General features: G+C 32.2%; 3 protein-coding genes across 3 annotated transcripts; 1 reads left to right on the forward strand and 2 right to left on the reverse strand.

Moving 5' to 3' along the window:
* Window positions 1-1,589: 1,589 nt before the first annotated feature.
* On the reverse strand, window positions 1,590-2,590 carry LOC130642064 (protein ABHD14A-like). The gene has a single exon (XM_057449133.1). It carries the CDS (start codon window positions 2,473-2,475, stop codon window positions 1,681-1,683), a length of 795 nt encoding a protein of 264 aa, XP_057305116.1. The 5' UTR covers window positions 2,476-2,590; the 3' UTR covers window positions 1,590-1,680.
* An 889-nt stretch (window positions 2,591-3,479) lies between these two features.
* On the reverse strand, window positions 3,480-4,986 carry LOC130642065 (uncharacterized). The gene is made up of 2 exons (XM_057449134.1): window positions 3,733-4,986; window positions 3,480-3,639 (listed from the first exon to the last, which is right to left on the reverse strand). Exons 1-2 carry the CDS (start codon window positions 3,970-3,972, stop codon window positions 3,553-3,555), a joined length of 327 nt encoding a protein of 108 aa, XP_057305117.1. The 5' UTR covers window positions 3,973-4,986; the 3' UTR covers window positions 3,480-3,552.
* A 4,016-nt stretch (window positions 4,987-9,002) lies between these two features.
* Window positions 9,003-17,393, forward strand: LOC130642062 (UDP-glucose 6-dehydrogenase-like). Its single transcript, XM_057449132.1, has 12 exons — window positions 9,003-9,259; window positions 10,322-10,423; window positions 11,997-12,148; window positions 12,392-12,440; window positions 12,515-12,590; window positions 12,676-12,797; window positions 12,881-13,028; window positions 13,342-13,567; window positions 13,760-13,855; window positions 15,066-15,106; window positions 15,364-15,455; window positions 15,862-17,393. The coding sequence occupies exons 1-12, from the start codon at window positions 9,098-9,100 to the stop codon at window positions 16,069-16,071; spliced, it is 1,476 nt and encodes a 491-aa protein (XP_057305115.1). The 5' UTR covers window positions 9,003-9,097; the 3' UTR covers window positions 16,072-17,393.
* The last annotated feature ends 310 nt before the right edge of the window (window positions 17,394-17,703 follow it).

Raw genomic sequence — 17,703 nt, forward strand, 5'->3', positions numbered from 1 at the left:
GAATCAGCAAGGCAGGGGTAGGCAAGGCATAGAGGCACAGGCAAGGGCATAGAAGCCAGGCACCAGAAAAGGCATGGGAAGGGTAGGCAAAGGCAGGCAAGGAAACAGGAAGAGGAATCAGCAAGGCAGGGTTAGGCAAGGCAAGGGAACGGCAAGGCAGGGGCAGGCACCTTAATAGAGAATCCCCCTACAACTCAAAGATTCGTATACTCGATATATCTAAGATATGTATCATATTAATCCAGGAGTATAGAAAATATTGAGATGCAAATATTTCAAATTCAGTAGCTCAAACAAAGCTCTCAAATTTATATCCGGTCAATATATATACAGTGAATCATGTTAGCAGAATTATGTGCCAATACAAATATTTAAACAATCGGTCATAACGCCAAAAAAACTATCAATTTTTAATAAATCTGAGATTAAAAGTTAACTAGGTTCCAATGACAACAACATTAAAAAGTCAAGATATAGAAATAATTAGAGAAGTCCACGAAAAAGGCGAAACATTTACCTGGTTGTTGTAAGTGCAAGATAATTATGTTTTTCCTAGCCCTGTCCAGGATTTGAACCTGGATCTCTCATTTGCATGAGTGTCATAGCCATTAGACCAACAGGGCATGATTATATATATATATGAAAAACTTTACATGTGCATCTTATATATGCTCACAGTCTTTTTACTTAAAAATATGGCACCTAGTTTGGTATATTTAGCACGAGGGTGCCGATAAGCCGCATACGCCGTAAAAAGTGCGGGCGTTTTCGGGCGAGTTCGGCTTTTTGAAAAAAGGTCGGGTATTTGCCTGAAAAAACCCGCATAGTCCCGAACAATGCCCAAAAAAAAAGATTCACCACAAATGACTCTCGAAGAATTATTTAAAAAAGTATAAAAATTAAAATGAACTAACTATGTGATAGCGAAGTTAACTTACGTGATAACTTATATATAAACTTTATTAACTCCTTTCTCTTCAAACGCATTCTTTTAACTGTCGTCCGCCATGTTTATGTTAGAAGGTGTTGCATTTCGGGAATGTTCCAGGCGAGTTCGGGCGTGTTCGGGAAAGTGCGGGCGGTTTCGGCCGACAACCGTCAATTTAATTCGAAAAGTCGCCCGAACTCGCTCGCGTTTGCGGCTTATCGGCACCCTCTTTATTTAGCTAGAAAATCTGAGCCACTAAATTATGTTTTATGCTTTAGTTAGGGAGCTTTTTAGGGGTGTGAATGACCTAAAAGTGAAAAATAGTGATAGCTCTACATAACCTTCCATTTTCACTATATTTTTCAAAATAAATACTAGGGACAAGGTTGCAAAAAACACATTATGGAGGTTGCATTTATTCTTTTATTTATAAAAAAAATCCAGGCTCTTCTGCTAAAAAGAATATATGTCTATACCAATGTTCTTTTGCTAAAAAGAATGGCAAGATTTGACAAGAATATAATGCAATGGCTGAATGAATCTGTTTTCATGCGAACAGATTTCAGCAGGTCTTAGAGTTCGATTACTTGTTGTTGTTTTTTTGTTTCTATCGTTTTCATTTAGGCATTTTCTTGTTAATGAATTTAAATGAATATAAAAATTAAAAAATGAAGCAGAGATTTTAATATAAACATCTAAGATAAACTAGTAAATTTTATATAAAAATATACAAACATAGAAAAAAAAACAATTTAAAAAGACTTTAATTTTAGCGTATTATCTTTTCTTGTCAAATCAAACGTCCCTAGCTCGACTTCAGACAAGAAATTTGTTAGAACTTCGTGAAATTCGTCCGGGTTTTGCAAATAGCATGCGTGGCTACCATCGTTTATAACGTGTATTTTACTGTCCGGAATATGTTGCAACGTTCTTGCCGACGTCTCTCCGTAAATCTTATCGGCAACTCCGTATATAATCATGGTCGGTATTTTTAAGCTGGAGTACTCCGCAATGAGATAATTTCCAACAGAATATGGAGAAATAGGGACAAATCCTTTTAACTTTAACGAACCTCTCACGATTATAGGTAATGCATAGGAACCACTCATCGAAGGAGCTACAAGTACAGCATCGGTTGCTTTCAACTCCTTTAAAAGTGTCTCTAAAATAAAAGCTTTCTCGAATTCTTCTTTCGGAGGTTTGTACCGGCGTGAAAACCCGTGTCCTGGCAAATCTATGGCCACGCTCCTATAGCCTTTCTTATATAAAATTTCCTGCGTTTTTATTTCTTCCCAAACTGTAGAGTCCAACCTTTCTCCATGCAACAACACCACAGTTAAGTTGTAATTATTAGGGAGTTTCTCTCGAACATTCAAGGTGTACTTTCTTCCTTCTATGATGTTAGTGGTAATCGTGTAAGACGGACCTGCTCTTCTCCGTGGAGTCAATGTTATATAAAACAGATAGAAGATAAACACAAAACTAGCTACGAAAGAGTATTTCGTACGAATGTGTAACTTTGTGAGAAAATGCACCCATCTTGTCATAATTTTTGTTGTTTCCTCTTCGTCTTGAGAATTTTGTTAAAACATAATATTTTCTACTTTACTTTTAAGCAGGCTAAAACGATAACATATTCAAACACTATTCAAACACTATACTTTATTTGTATACAGATAACTTGTGCAAATCCAATATAAAATATATTATGAAGCTGTATATCTCGCTGTGTGTATTAAGAATAACGTTTGCAAGTGAAAGATAAAAATTAACTATATAAATAATATATGGTATAAATTAAACCACAAGTCTACCAAATATATCAAATATTAATTAATTCTATTCTGAATTTACTAAGCAACATGTCCGATGTTTCATACTTCACTGAACGACAATTTTTCCTCCCCTGTAATGGTAAACGCTATCAATTATTTAAACTTGGTATTACCTAACAGATGGATAGAATATTCCAAAAGAGATCTAATCAGGGGACTTCCTACCCAATATTGATAAATTTCAGGGCGTAGCCAATGGCGGGTAGAAAGGCGACTGCTGTGTGAACACCTTTGACGCAAACATAAAGGAAGAATATCGAAAAGTTTTGATATATCCTTGCGTTTGAGTCTACGTTTACAGTACAGTAACACATGCAAGAATATTCTCAAGAATAAAAATAGCTACGAAAACTGTGATAATTTGAAATCAGAAATTCTACTGAAAATTGAATTTTTAGAAGAAAAACTGAAAGAAAGTTGCTTTTGACAAATGAAGAACTTTTTAAAGCGGCTTTATAGTCCAGTCGTTAAAGTAAAAAAAACACACTGACCTGGAAAAAAATGATATAGAGCTGAAACTTGGCACACTTACTCCTTTTAATATGTAGATTACCAGAAAAAAAAGCCCCATCGATAGCATTTGTAGAAAATGAGATATGCGCCATTTTTAAAAATGGTGGATTTCCAAATTTTCGAGAAAACGAAAGTTGGTCAATTCGAGAACCAGTCAATTTAGAACAAAAAGTATTATCAACCCAACTCTCAAAAATCAATATTTTTAAAGTCATGGACTTTCTTTAATAGTTTTCATCTTAAAAAAGTAAATATTTGTATACAAATTATGTAAAATCAAAATGCATCAAATATATCAAAAATGTTTCTATTCTCTTCTTCATCTTCCAAATCATCTTCGACGTTACTATCACCATCGAATACCTAAAAAAAAGTGATTAATAAGATAAAGGCTGACTTTTTTGCTGAACTGACTCCTTATAAGAGATTTACCTTTAAAAATTATAGAGAGCGGACCTCTTTATTTTCACATGTTTCACCGTGACATTCTCCACAAGACTGCATACAGCTCAGACCATGTTTTCTGCACGAACACAAATTTGTTGAACAGGGTGACTTCGAAGTATCCTTGCAGTTGCATTTAATAATTTTTAGGAGGCTATCAGGGGCGACTTGTTTATCTGTCTTTATTGGCATCATTTGAGAATTTTCAATTTTCCAGCCCCATTTGCTGTTTCCAATCGAACTTAGGTGCATCTAAAGATGATCGCAACTTCTTAGCAGGCAAATTGTTTGAGTTTTTTTTCCTAGTATCAGTGAATTTTCTCCGACATTCATGATGCACCGAAACCCTTCCACCACTTTTTCGCATTTCAAGGAGGTATTTGTATAATGAAGGCATTTCTCGTTTTTTACTAAGTTTAAGCAAATTTTCGAGTCCTTTCGATAAGACATTCACTTCAGGCATAGATGAGTTAAATCCTTTCAAACAGATGACACACTTTTCAACGCAGTATCTTTCTCCTTCTTCTTCAGCGTGTAACGAACATTCTTCTTCGGTCCTGCTTGATAAAAATAAATTTACCTTACACGTTTTTTTATATAAGAACAAAGTTTAAGAAAACGAAACTCCAAAAAAACCAAAATGTTTAGAAAATCACGAGGCTCGTATGTCCAAAGTTTCTTTTTTTTGAATCTTTTCTAATGAGAATTCAATGTTTACGCAGGTCGAAGTGAAGAAAATATTAAGAACACCTCATCCTCGCTTCTGAGATAATTTAAGAAATCTTATAAAAAAAAGACGGATACTTGTCGCCAGGATTGATTTCACTTTCAATCAATTCTTTCATATCATGCAATAATAGAATAATTATATCTACCAGACTGACGTGTATGAAGATTCCATGTTTGAAGCCATTGTTCCATCTATACTTTTCAGTTTTCTATTTAAAAAACTATTCTTTTATATTCTATTCTTATCTATCAATTCTTCCGTTTTCTACGTGCACAGTCTTTTACCAACTATCTTAATCACTAAATAAACGAAACATTCGAAACTGGAATTCGATAAATTCTAAACTTGTGATTCGAATGGTCTGGGATATAAATAAAGCAAACTTCTTTTCTGACCTTTTATAAGTAAAATAACTGAAAAAAAACTAAAAATAGATCTAAATATCTAGCATTGATAAATTAGAAAATAACTGTATGCATTGTCGGGTTCTTTCTAATTTTTTTTTTCTTCAGAAAATTACCTAACCCCCTCCCCCCCCCCCCCCCCACAATTAATGATTTTTGTAAGTCGATGTAATAATATTTTTTGTTCCAAATCGAAAGTTCTTTTCAATAGTTTAATTAGTTTTCGAATTTACCAGCTTTCGTTTTCTGAAAAATTTGGAAATCCACCATTTTTAAAAATGGCGCATATCTCATTTTCTACAAATGCTATCGATGGGGCTTTTTTTTCTGGTAATCTACATATAAAATGGAGTAAGTGTGCCAAGTTTCAGCTCTATATCATTTTTTTCCAGGTCAAAACACTTAACGACTGGACTATTATGCTGATTTTTTACTTTAGATCGCGACTATAGAATGTCGTAAATACCGTTTTATGTTTATTCTCTTTTTCCTTTCTTTGTTTATGTTTTCCTGCGTTCTCATGGGCAAATGTGACCATCCTGTGTCAGACTTTTAAAATAAAAATTGCGCATGCGTATGTTGCTTGCGTTTGCGCTTGCGTAAATGCAAATTTATAGCTACCTGAAAAAAAAATTAAATTTTATATTTAAATAATCTCATAGACACTTTGATTCGATTTTGGAATCAATGAAAAAATTTGTAAAAGAAACTCAGAACTTTTGAGAAATATCGTATCTTCGTATTTTTCTATGCAATTTTATGCGGTTGCTTCTATCAAAGGCAGGAATAATTAAAAAAATTTTTGATGAAATAGACAACACTTTTGAGTAAAAAGTAAGGCCTAAAAAAGGCAAAGGAAACAAACAATAAAAGATCAACGAGAAAAACATTCGGACAAAATGCATAATTCGGGCAAGTATTTTTAACAAACAACCATTTGTTGAAAACGAATATACCTTTTCAATGAGAATATAATTAACTAGTCGTTAGCCCGTGGAAAAATCCACGGGTTCACCCATCGCAGCTAAGCTACCTATTTGCGTGACAGACAGACGGACGGACAGACGTATACGGGTATTATAATATAGATGAAAGAAAAGAAGGAGGAAAAGCAAGATTTTGCGCATAATTGACGATTCTTACAATGATTGTACACAAATTTTGTTGCTTTTCAAATATATAATTTCTAAATTTTTGAAAAAAAATTAATGGAAAAATATGCGAAAGTTTTTCTGTCTGAAAAAATGGTTTAATAATGCATCCAGCTTTCCCAGCCTTTTTGACCAGCCCAGTAGCAGTAGTAGTAGCAGAAGTGAAGAACATACTAAAAAGTGTTCCTTAAAGTTTGTAAAATATACTGTGTATACTGTCTCTTTTTTTATATATCCTATGAAGTTCTTCACAGCACACTACTGCTAACATGAGTCTACCGACTTACCTGGAGAGGTCTTGGGTTTGATTCCCACCTAAGGCTATTGTCTAATTGGGCAGAAATTTCTGCAACTAAAATTGGAGCTTTAAACACTCCAGAACCACCTTTGGAGTCCATCACCACCAATTAGGACGGTATATCCCTCGAAACTAGTGAGGTAAACCACATAACATATAAACCACTATTAGTACCAGCCACATTTTTCTAAAAATCAAACTGCATGCATAGAATATATATCTTCTGTATCCTTTGAATTCATGCAATTATCAATCTTATAACACTTATGAAGATGTAAATGTTAAAATATGTAAAAATAAAATAATTAAATTTCATGTCACATACTTAGATGTGAGTCCTTTTTTATGTGATCCCTAAAATACCTAAAGCATGTTAATTAAAAAAAATTACACCTCATTCTCAAATCTTATTGTTGCAAAACAACTCAAAAAGTACCCAATCCTAAGGTTTAGAAGTAAGAGGATTGTAAAACCACAATCTGTGAGATCCAGCTAATAAGAAATTTTTTAATTAGGTCTTTAGTCTAACTCATTCTCCCATTTATATATGTACACTTTTTTACCAAAGGCTAAATATAGTTTTATTAATTCTTTATGGGTCACAGAAGCGAATCCCTTTGTTCAAAATCTGTTCAAAATCATCAATAAAAAACTGCTTGACAAGAGCACTTTTGACTTGAGTCCTAAATTTTTTTCCAAGGTGCTTTTTGCTAAATTGTAGGGCTTTTTTCCCTTTTTTCCAAAATAACAACAAGGGTAAAAGTTTTTCCACAAGTATGTTACTTAAGCAAAAAAGAACTAACTTATGTAAAAATTATTAAATCTATAAAAATAACTTCCAGTTGTGGGTTAGATCTCCAGTGCTGCAGATCTAACCCACAAACCTTGGAACATAAGTTAGTTCAGCCTTCGAAATTAGCGACGGCAATCGGCAATTGCTGGCGCGGTTTCATTTCGCAACCGCAAAAAACTGCAGAGGCTGCTCAGATCCACTTGCTTAATGTGTTATCTGACTTTCTGAATAAGCAGCATACTAATGTTAAATAGTTTATTGTGATAAGTTTTTTAGGTTGATGCTTGCAACTTTAAAGCACTGCCTTCCACAGACATAATGCGAGCGTTAAAAACAATCAATTTAATATGGTACCCGAAATCATTAAATAAAAAATTTATTTTGTTCTGTTTATTTTTAGTTTCTTTTTCTAACAATTTATCCAATTTATTCTTTTGTGTGAAAATAATTCACAAGTTTCGCTCAGTTACCATGGTTGAAGTAAAAAAATAATTACGCTAGATACTGTTAATATTTAAATTATATTTTCAAAATTGCCTACGCTTCACTTTATCGCATCAGCAAATTATTGCTCAGGGATTGCTGCTGCGAACTACTATGTTGTTAGCAATAGCTTAGCACATAGCTTAGTTACTTATTGCCTAAAAAGACGTACATGGCTAGCCTCACAAATATCGAGGGGTATACCCTGTCTATTATTTTCAGGAGGGGCTATGGCTTAGATGGAGGGTCCTGGAGTACTTAATGCTCATTTTGAGCTATGCTGACCTAATTAGTAGGGCCCACGCTCCACTAGACAACTCCCAGCAACATCCAACGGCCCACACAGTGTGCCATCTCCACAATTTCCCTCACATGGCTTGGGTTAACCCAGGGCTATGGTGATTAGTACCAATTGTTGAAATTAAGCCGGTCTGCTCAGAGAGACGAGGTTGAGTGATAAAATTGCCACTAACAATAAAAAAACTCACAAAACTTTTTTAGCTATGCAGAAAGAGCATGGAACTAAATTAGAAGATACAATAACAACATCATCACTGCTTTAGCCTGCTGCGCAGAAGAAGTACGCCAGATGCTGGTAAGAGCATCACTCTTGACCCTAGCATGCACATGTAAAGGAAGACCACAAAAGAGTATTGCAAAAGTAAGATAACATATGATTTGATCATCTGATCCATAACCACATAACAACCAAATCAATAGAATCTTTTATTTATAGCTACCAACTTGTGGTTTCATAATCCAAACAAGAAAAGCACAAATATATAATGCAAGTTTGACATTTTACCCTAAACTGAAAAAATACAAGAAATTATACGTCTACTGGACTTCATGGGCTCTACATTTGACACACACAAAACACACAATATTTTGTAACAAAAAACAATCAAAAAAAGCAAAAGGGTAGAAAGTTCGCATAGCATACATTAACAACTTGCTAGGTCTGCCACGTAAAAATATTGATCTCCAGAGTATAAACAAATACCAATAAGAAGAAAAGTTTTAAAAACTAATTTTAAAATTTTGGCAACAAAAAAGTTTAATCCTACATGTTATATAGAAGCTTAACACATGTATTGCTGGGCTAGCTTTTAGTCGTTTCAGGCTAGCTTAGCTAGCAGTCGAATTCTGAGAAAAAAATAAAAACTTGATACTTTACGGAACATAGGTCTTTTTAATAGTATGAGAGTGTTGAGCGTTATTTATTTTTGAAATGTAAATTTTCAGTTTTTCTTGCAAAACACTAATATTAGGCAGTTTATTTTGTTTACAGAATATATTTGGTTAGCTTCAAAATAGAACAAAAAGTCAGCATTCCTGGTCTGCAAAATAGCAGCCACCGTCTTTAAATTACTCCGTGGACCCGTGGACACTAGGAGAAATATAACGTGCTATTTTAATTTTATTTATGGGTGTGTAACCACGAGAAGTGGAATCGTGTTGTTCTTTGTTAAAAACATTGATCGAGAAAAACGTAAACATTCCAAAATTTAAAGCGACATGAGTCCAGTCAAAAGGATTGCTTGTATAGGAGCTGGATATGTCGGTGGACCCACGTGTAGTATTATCGCTCAAAAATGCCCTCATATACAAGTTCATGTAGTTGATCTTAGCCAGTCTCGCATAGACGCCTGGAATTCCAAAGAGCTTCCAATATACGAGGTAGGTGAAGCTGACTAAGATTTTTAAAACAACTCTTTGAACTTGACAATACGCGTGAGCTGTTTTATTTGACTATCTGTGTGTTAAACAACCTTCCTTGCATAATTAATTAACTGAATAATTTATATAGTTATCTGGCGTAAGCAAAATAGGGAGATATGATGTTTGAAGCAAAAGTTATTTGATATATGATTTTACAGCCAACTGTTTTCATGTGGTTATTTACACACACATTCACATACACAATGAATGTAAAATTTAAAATCTCCTCTACATAATGTCACTTTCAGTTGATGGAAAAGGCAGATCTCTCATGTTAAAACTCTTGCAAAAAAGCATTATTAATTAATTAAGCAATAACTACAAATATCTGAATTAAAATACAATATATTGGCAAGAACTCATCCAAAGTTTGAAGATAAAAAAATAATAATAATAAAATTATATCATTATCATTATCCATAGAACTGTGGAAATCAGAATGGTTTACATGAAACTTGATTCTTCACATCTTCCAATTTTTTCTATTGGCATGATAACTAATAATAATATATATACAATTTATAATGTGAGACTAGCCTTAACTAATAAATACATGCTAAACATTTCCACATGGAGTGCTTCTATTTACTAAAAAGCCTAATTTTAAAAAGTTTTTAAATTTTAAGATTCCTTAGATACATGATCCAAATTCTTAAATTCAACTGTATATACATTTTTTACTCAATATATTGAATCTAATTTGTCCAATTTGAGATTAAAATGTTTTTTAATTTTCTCTTTTGTCAAAAGAAAAGTTTTTAGATTGTATTAAAAAAAAATTAATCACACTTTTCAAAAAAAATTGAGTTAAAAAAGTTGAACAAAAAAAGGCTGATACATGGATTGTGTACCATACGCCCCTATTTTTAAACACAAAGTTTGAATTCAAAAAATTAAACACAATTGATCATCTATTGTTTCCCTAAATATATGTATGTAGCAGTGTGAAGATAAAGTTTTTTTTTTAGCCTGAAACTTTGTTATTTCCTGATAATACTTTCAGGTACTTTTTACCTTTAGCCTGGACTGGAAGATGTTGTTTTGGAATGCAGAGGAAGAAATTTATTTTTTTCTACAAATATTGATAAAGCAATACAGGAAGCAGATCTAATATTTATTTCTGTAAGGACAATTTCATTTATATGTATGCATATTTAGTGAATTTTTCTATAAAAAGTTAATTGCCTTTCACTATTAAAACATCTTTTAACTGAGGTAAAACTCAATCTTAGGACAAGTAAAATCTTAGTATGTAAAGATGAATTATTTGCACATAAACGTAAACAAGAAAACATATAGTAAAACTGAATAAATATTTATTTATTTATTTTTTTGCACCTGTTTATTTTTTATTTCACTATTTAATATTAGATCAAGTTAGGTACATTATGTTTATATGTCAAGAGATTATCTGCTTAAATGATATAACTTAGACACTTCTTAACTCGGAATAAGTGATCAAGAAAATCGTTAAATATGGTGACTAGAAAACAACAACAAGACACTTAAAAAATTACCATTGTTTTCCTTTCTAGTAACTTTTAGAATTTCAAATTTTTAGGATAGTCATAACTCGTCTTGGACTTTGAAATAAATCAAAAAAATTATATGTTCATTTTTAAGATAAGGGTGATTTTGCACCATTTAAGTGGAAATTCTTTTTTTTATATTCTTGAAAATAAAAATTTACATCTTACTACTACTACTTCAGTATTACATAAAATATCACAAATAAAATTCTTTTACATAAGAAAATTTTGATCTATGTTCCTCAAATTTATAATTCCTTATTTTTAAGACATAAAGAATTAGCTTACTTTCATAAAATTAGGCTTGCTCCAAAAATAGTTGTTACCGTAAACAGCCTGTTTATTATAACTGGTTGCAGTGGTTTAAATCATCCATAGAAACAAGCTTTTGAACTCAACAGTTTTGCTAACTTAATCCTTTTACATTAACTCAACAACCTGCAAATTAAAAAGCTTTCAACCATGTGCACTTAAAAACAATAAACAATCAATCAAGTTTTGAAATATGTGTGACACTTTAATGTGCGAATTTAATATATAAAAAAATTGATTGAAAAGATAATTCTAACTAAAGCCGTTTGAATCACTGGGAAGCTTTAAATCCTTCATTTTTTTGCTACAATAACATAAAGGATTTTAAGCTCTCCAGCGATTCAATATGGCTTTACTTACAATTATTTTTACTCGCTGGTGGCCTTGTGGTAGAATGTTCGCCTTCAATGTGGAAGGACTTGGGTTCAAACCCTAGCCAAATCATGCCAGAGACTATAAAAGTGTGAATCAGTCCTTTATGCTTAACATTCAGCATGAGAATAGGATTGATATCTTAGGCAGTTGTAGGAGCTTTAAATGCACAATTTTTGGCAAATTCGTGAAATGCTTTATTTTTTAAAGATTCAATTCTCGAAATTTATTTCTTGCTAATTCTTAAAAATGCTAAATTTATATTTGCAAAATTTTTAATATCATATCAGCAAAATTAATGCTTGCGAAAAAATTTTTTTTAAAGTATACTATAATTTAGTGTCTTGAAATCTGTGTGCTTATTGTTGGAGTAATAATTACCAGTTAATAATACCTGTTCTTATTTTACAAACAAAGTGATCTTTGTTTACTCATACCATTATCACACTACTATTTCATTAGTTATATCTCCTTATTTGCAGGTAAATACTCCTACAAAAACATATGGTTTGGGAAGAGGAAGAGCTCCTGACTTGAAATATATAGAAAGTGCAGCCCGCAATATTGCAAATGTAGCATCAGGGAACAAGATTATTGTTGAAAAAAGTACAGTCCCAGTAAAAGCTGCTGAGAGGTATTGTATGAATTTCAAAGCATGCGCAGTAAATATGATAATAACTTAAGCAAAAACAATGTACCAAAAACAGATTTCTACAAGGCGAATCATGAGTTAGCTACGAAATACACCCTTTGAATTCTTCACTAAATAGGAACTGTTTACTTTTTTGTGACGCAAATCTTTTCAAATTCATTTCACTGGCTGATTTACTAACCAGAAGATGGAAAGCCAACTTAAGACATCTCAATTTGTTTCTAGTGTTCAGCGTATCTTATGTTCTAATCAAAAGCATGATGTTAAATTCCAGGTATGTTTAGTTCATCTTTTTTTAGTAATTTTTTGTGACTAGCTATTAAATTTTTTTATTTTGATAACTTATAGGTGCTCTCGAATCCAGAGTTTTTGGCAGAAGGCACTGCTATAAGAGATCTGCTAAATCCAGACAGAGTTTTAATAGGTATATTTGTTATGCTTTTGTTGTGTAGAACTTGTATTAAAGGTTAAACATATTCTTTTGAAACTTATTTATTTTCGTGTTACAGGTGGAGAGGAAACAAAAGAAGGTAGAGCTGCAATCGATGCCCTTGCTGAAATCTATGAGAATTGGTTGCCGAAAGATAAAATTATCAAGTTAAACACTTGGTCGTCTGAATTATCAAAATTGGTAAGTTGTTTCTTGCTGAAAATTAGAAATTAAAAAGTAACAAATTAATGAAAAAAAGGTTAATATATTTGTTATTGTTTTAGGCAGCCAATGCATTTCTTGCACAACGCATATCAAGTATCAATGCAATCAGTGCAATATGTGAAGCTACAGGTGCAGATGTTGACGAGGTCTCCTTCGCAGTTGGTAGAGATTCAAGAATTGGAAGTAAATTCTTGAAGGCAAGCGTGGGTAAGTATCAAACATTGCCTTAATAGAAGCTAGATTCGTAACTTTTGCAATTAGAGCTTTAAATGTTTCTTAATATTTTTTTTGCCCCTAAAAATCTTTTATTTTTGATGCTTTTTTGGAAGGTTTGGACTATGATTTTGTTTTATGTTAATGATATTCATATGTTTGTATGTTTTTTTAAAATTTATTGTTGGAGATTTTCCAACTTGCTAAAATTTAGCCCTTTTCTAATAGACTAATTTCTTATAAAAGCATGTATTATTCCCATCAGGTGAAGTTTGTTTTAACACAGTGCTGTTCTCTCTTTTATTAGGTTTTGGTGGAAGTTGTTTTCAAAAGGATGTCCTCAACCTAGTTTATTTGGCTGAAGCTCTCCATCTACCAGAAGTTGCAGCATATTGGCATCAAGTTGTCGCAATGAATGAGTATCAGCGCAAACGGTTTACCAATCGGATCATCAACTGTTTATTTAATACTGTTACCGGAAAGAAGATTTCTCTCCTTGGGTTTGCTTTTAAGAAGAACACTGGCGATACTAGGTAATTTTGAGTTTCTAATTCAACATAGAAATATTGACAGATCAGGAACGTTTATGTTTCATTTGAAACTGGTACTGAAACAGTTAGGTGGTCCTTTTGATACTTGTTGAATTCTGTTTCTCACACACAAATATTCTAGGAAAGATTTTTACATACTTCCTCTTAGAATTATTATTGTTTTTTTTTTCATAGGGAATCTGCCAGTATCTACATTGCAAAGTATCTGGTTGATGAAGGTGCAAATGTGGCAATTTATGATCCTAAAGTTACAAAGGAACAAATCATGATGTAGGTTCTATAAATAGAATTGTTGGCTAATTCCATTCGTTATTTTATAGCGTTTGATTGATACTTTGAAATTTTTCGTTGTCAAATATGAACTGGCACTTTGCTGCATGTGTCGAGTGAGCAACCGTATAGGCGTGAAATTGAGAGATAATTTTTGGGCTATCTTATAGGCTTTCTTAAGACACTGTGTACCACACTTCGCATTTTATACAGCAATTTCGCGTTGATCTTTGAGCATTCCAAGTTTGTGTAGCTTTGTGGATAGATACCTTAATTTTTGAATTTTCGCGCACATCTAATATTTGCGTAGATCAGCTGTATGAAAAATATTTTTGCTGTGCAAAACTTAGGATAGGTTTAAATCAACGACTTTAGGCCGACTTCTTTAAATCCGTTTTAATATTTTGTCATTCAAAAATTGTGTTTTCGCTGGAACAAGGTTGTATGTTTTATTTCTGTGTGTAAAAATTACAAGAACAACCTTGGAGAAATACAAAAAGGGAGATTTCCTAGCGTTGCGATGGCAATAAAGACTATTTTTAAGTTGTTTTTTTAATTCTGAATTTTCTGTCATTACTATTAAATACACGAAATCACTAAAATACGTCCACCATATCCTAAACTACTGGGGTACGCGTATTTGTTTTTGCCACTTTGTTATTAAAATTTTTCCCCATATTTAGCAAGACCAAAATTTTGTTCTCTTCTATATTTTGTTCTGCAACAAGTAGCTAGATTACTGTTTTCTTTACATCTGCTTTCCATTTTACCAGATTCTTTTTCAAAAAAGACTGTATACATATTCTAAACTATAGTTATGTTCAAAATATTACGACAAGTGCAGAATTGTTCCTTTACATAAACGTGTTGATTTCGCCCCTACAGTAACAAAATTTTCATGCTATCATTTTAGTCGCTGATTGTGCTCGAAAATGAAAATGAAAAAATTATAAAAACGAAAAAGAAGATTTAAAGTATCGTAACACCTTTTTCTGCACAAAATTAAATATTTTTGACATCACTGAATACTTTGATGTGAAGCTTCTTATCTGCATATTATCGGTAGGGAGTCCGCGAAAATTAAATGTGCGCAAAAATCAAACACGCAAAAAAAATCTATGTGCAAAATTTAAATTTGCGCAAAACTTCATGAATTAGAATAGTTGAATAAGACATGACAGCTGATCAAGTTTTTGTTTCTTGTTTTTAGTGAATTGACAGAGCCAGAATTGGGACTTGATCCAGAGAGAGGTAAGTCAACATTATAAAGGAGGTCAATTGCCTGTAACTTCCAATTATCCCCATCAACTCACATCATATCGGAAATAATATTTTTGTTCATTAAATTATAAATCGTAGCAGTTTGCATCAAACTATGTGAACAAATTGGATATAGTGGATATGCAAAGTTTGTCGTGAAACAGTTTCTTGGAAATTAGTTACCAAACTTCTAATCTCATTGCTTTAAAAATATTGGAAAAAAATTAATGATATCTTTTTCTCTGTAGTGGAGAAACTTGTGAAGATTTATGAAGATGCTTACACATGCATTGATGGCTCACATGCGCTTGTTGTGTGTACTGAGTGGGATGAATTCAAGGTGTGTTTTCAATTTTTTAAGACAATTGCGCAATATTCTTATCAAAATAACATGATTTCTTCTCAACGTTGACCAATTGAGGCTAAAAATTTGAGAAATCCTGGCAAGTTTTCATCGTCTATATAATTTGCCCAAGATTGTAGTAAGGTCGGCCGCCCGTCATTTAAGTTTATTTTGGCGCTGTTCCCAATGTTCAATATATGGATGCGCATTAGAATATTTAATAATTTCACACGAGAGGGGGCTGTTAACCTATCTGAGGTATAATATTTCACATGAACGAAACTTTAACTAGAACATCCACGTAACCAGACCAAGTTTGAAAACAAAGGTAGTCTAATTTCTAAACAAGTTTGCTATTAACTGTGTGCTCATAAGTATAAATATATTTTCTTTTTCTCTTTAGACTCTCGACTACGAATTGATATACAAGAGGATGTTGAAGCCAGCGTTTGCATTTGACGGAAGACTGATCTTGGATCACAAGCGTCTTCACGATATCGGCTTTCAAGTCGAAGTTGTTGGAAAAGTTATTTCCAAAGGTTACCCTTTACCGTTAACACCCACGCTAGCTCCCTCGTCAACATTTTTACCTCCTTGTAAGTCGACAAAATGATTGTTTTTCTTCTCAAAATGAAGTATTATGAATATGGAGATAACTAAGTTTTATTATGTTTATGTACGATTACGTACGATTATTATGTACGATGGAGAAGAAAATATTTTTAGGTAGACAGAGAGTAGAAAATATAAAAAAATTAGAAGGAATATAACAACGGTTGCATTCAGCTTTGTTTTAAACGTATTTAGAATTTTTATAGCGAAACACACGTTATTTCATAAACAACATCTTAAGGCTCATTTTCTTTAAAAACAAAGCGACTTGTAACAGCCAACCTGAAGCGAGTAAATAAAAGAAATAAACAACAAAAAATATAATTGTAGAAATAGATTTATAGACTTTCCTTGTTGTAAAAGTGCTTTAAGTTTCGTGCAAAAAGCTTGTTCAAAACAGCAAGACAACACGTGGTAAGAAGTAAACAACAGTTAAGGATGTAAAATACAGAACATAAGCAATATTAAGCCTCAGCCGAAATCTTGTGTTGCTTTTATAAACGAGTGTGTATGTTGTTTTTGTGTACAAGATGTTGATACAAATGATTGTGAATATCTTTAACATTACTTTGTTTGTGACAGAGTTTCTACAAGTGTCCAGTCTTTTTAAATCTCTCTCATTTTAATTTTTATTTTCACTCTAAACTTCTATTTGTTTCTAGCAATATTATTTTTATTTTTCATCATAATAAATCTATGTTTTTTAGGTACAAGGGTTATAATTTTTTACTCAACAGTAAATTTTACGCAGCACAGTATTTAATAGTCCCCATCCCTTTAATTTTTACTTCCGACAAATCATTGACAATTGTACGGTTTTCATTATTGCACAACGAGTACAAAAATGTTCGGAAAAAAGTCGAGAGCAATTGATCGAAGCTAAAAGGGTAGGACTAGATCGAAGGCAGAACTAAGCAAGAAACATGGAAATTTTTTTACTCGTAAGTTTAATTAAAATGTTTCAGATATTACCTAGGAAATGTCTCGCTATGGACTACTGTGATAACGTTTTTTTTCTTTTTCTTTTGGAACATAAATTAGTGTAGGCTACTTTTCATAGATTTTTTAATTTGTTAGTAAATTTCTGATGACTAGGCAAAAATATTTATTTATTAAAAATATGTATTTTATTGGAATATTTATAGTATTAAATTTAAAAGGAATATATTTTTAGTAGTATAAGTTATATTGGTATTTTTATGTAATTATTTAGTTCATTAAATCTACAGAGTGTGGAACTTTGAAAACTGAAATCAGACTAGAAGACCTTATGTACATTAAATATTCATTATTTTGTTGAGAAAAACCTTAAAAAGTTTGAAATGTGAATAGCTATTTCCAAAGACAATACTTTCTTTGAAACTCGTAACAAGGTGTTGTTTAAATGTCCAGTACTGCTATTTTTGGACTATTTTAAACCATTATTTTCATAACCATAACCTTACAATATCGCAAAAATATAATAAAAAAACACTGAGAAACGTCTCAAAAGAGGCAAAAAAGTTGAAAAGGTTAAAACTGTTAGACAAAATATTTATCAGGCACGCTGTTGTAATGTATTTCTATCTCCAACTCTATCAAGCTTATGATCATTTTTTTCTGAGCAGTACCTTCGTATGAAGTCAGTCTCTTC

Source organism: Hydractinia symbiolongicarpus, chromosome 4 (genome assembly GCF_029227915.1).
Source record: "Hydractinia symbiolongicarpus strain clone_291-10 chromosome 4, HSymV2.1, whole genome shotgun sequence".
NCBI lineage: Eukaryota > Metazoa > Cnidaria > Hydrozoa > Anthoathecata > Hydractiniidae > Hydractinia > Hydractinia symbiolongicarpus.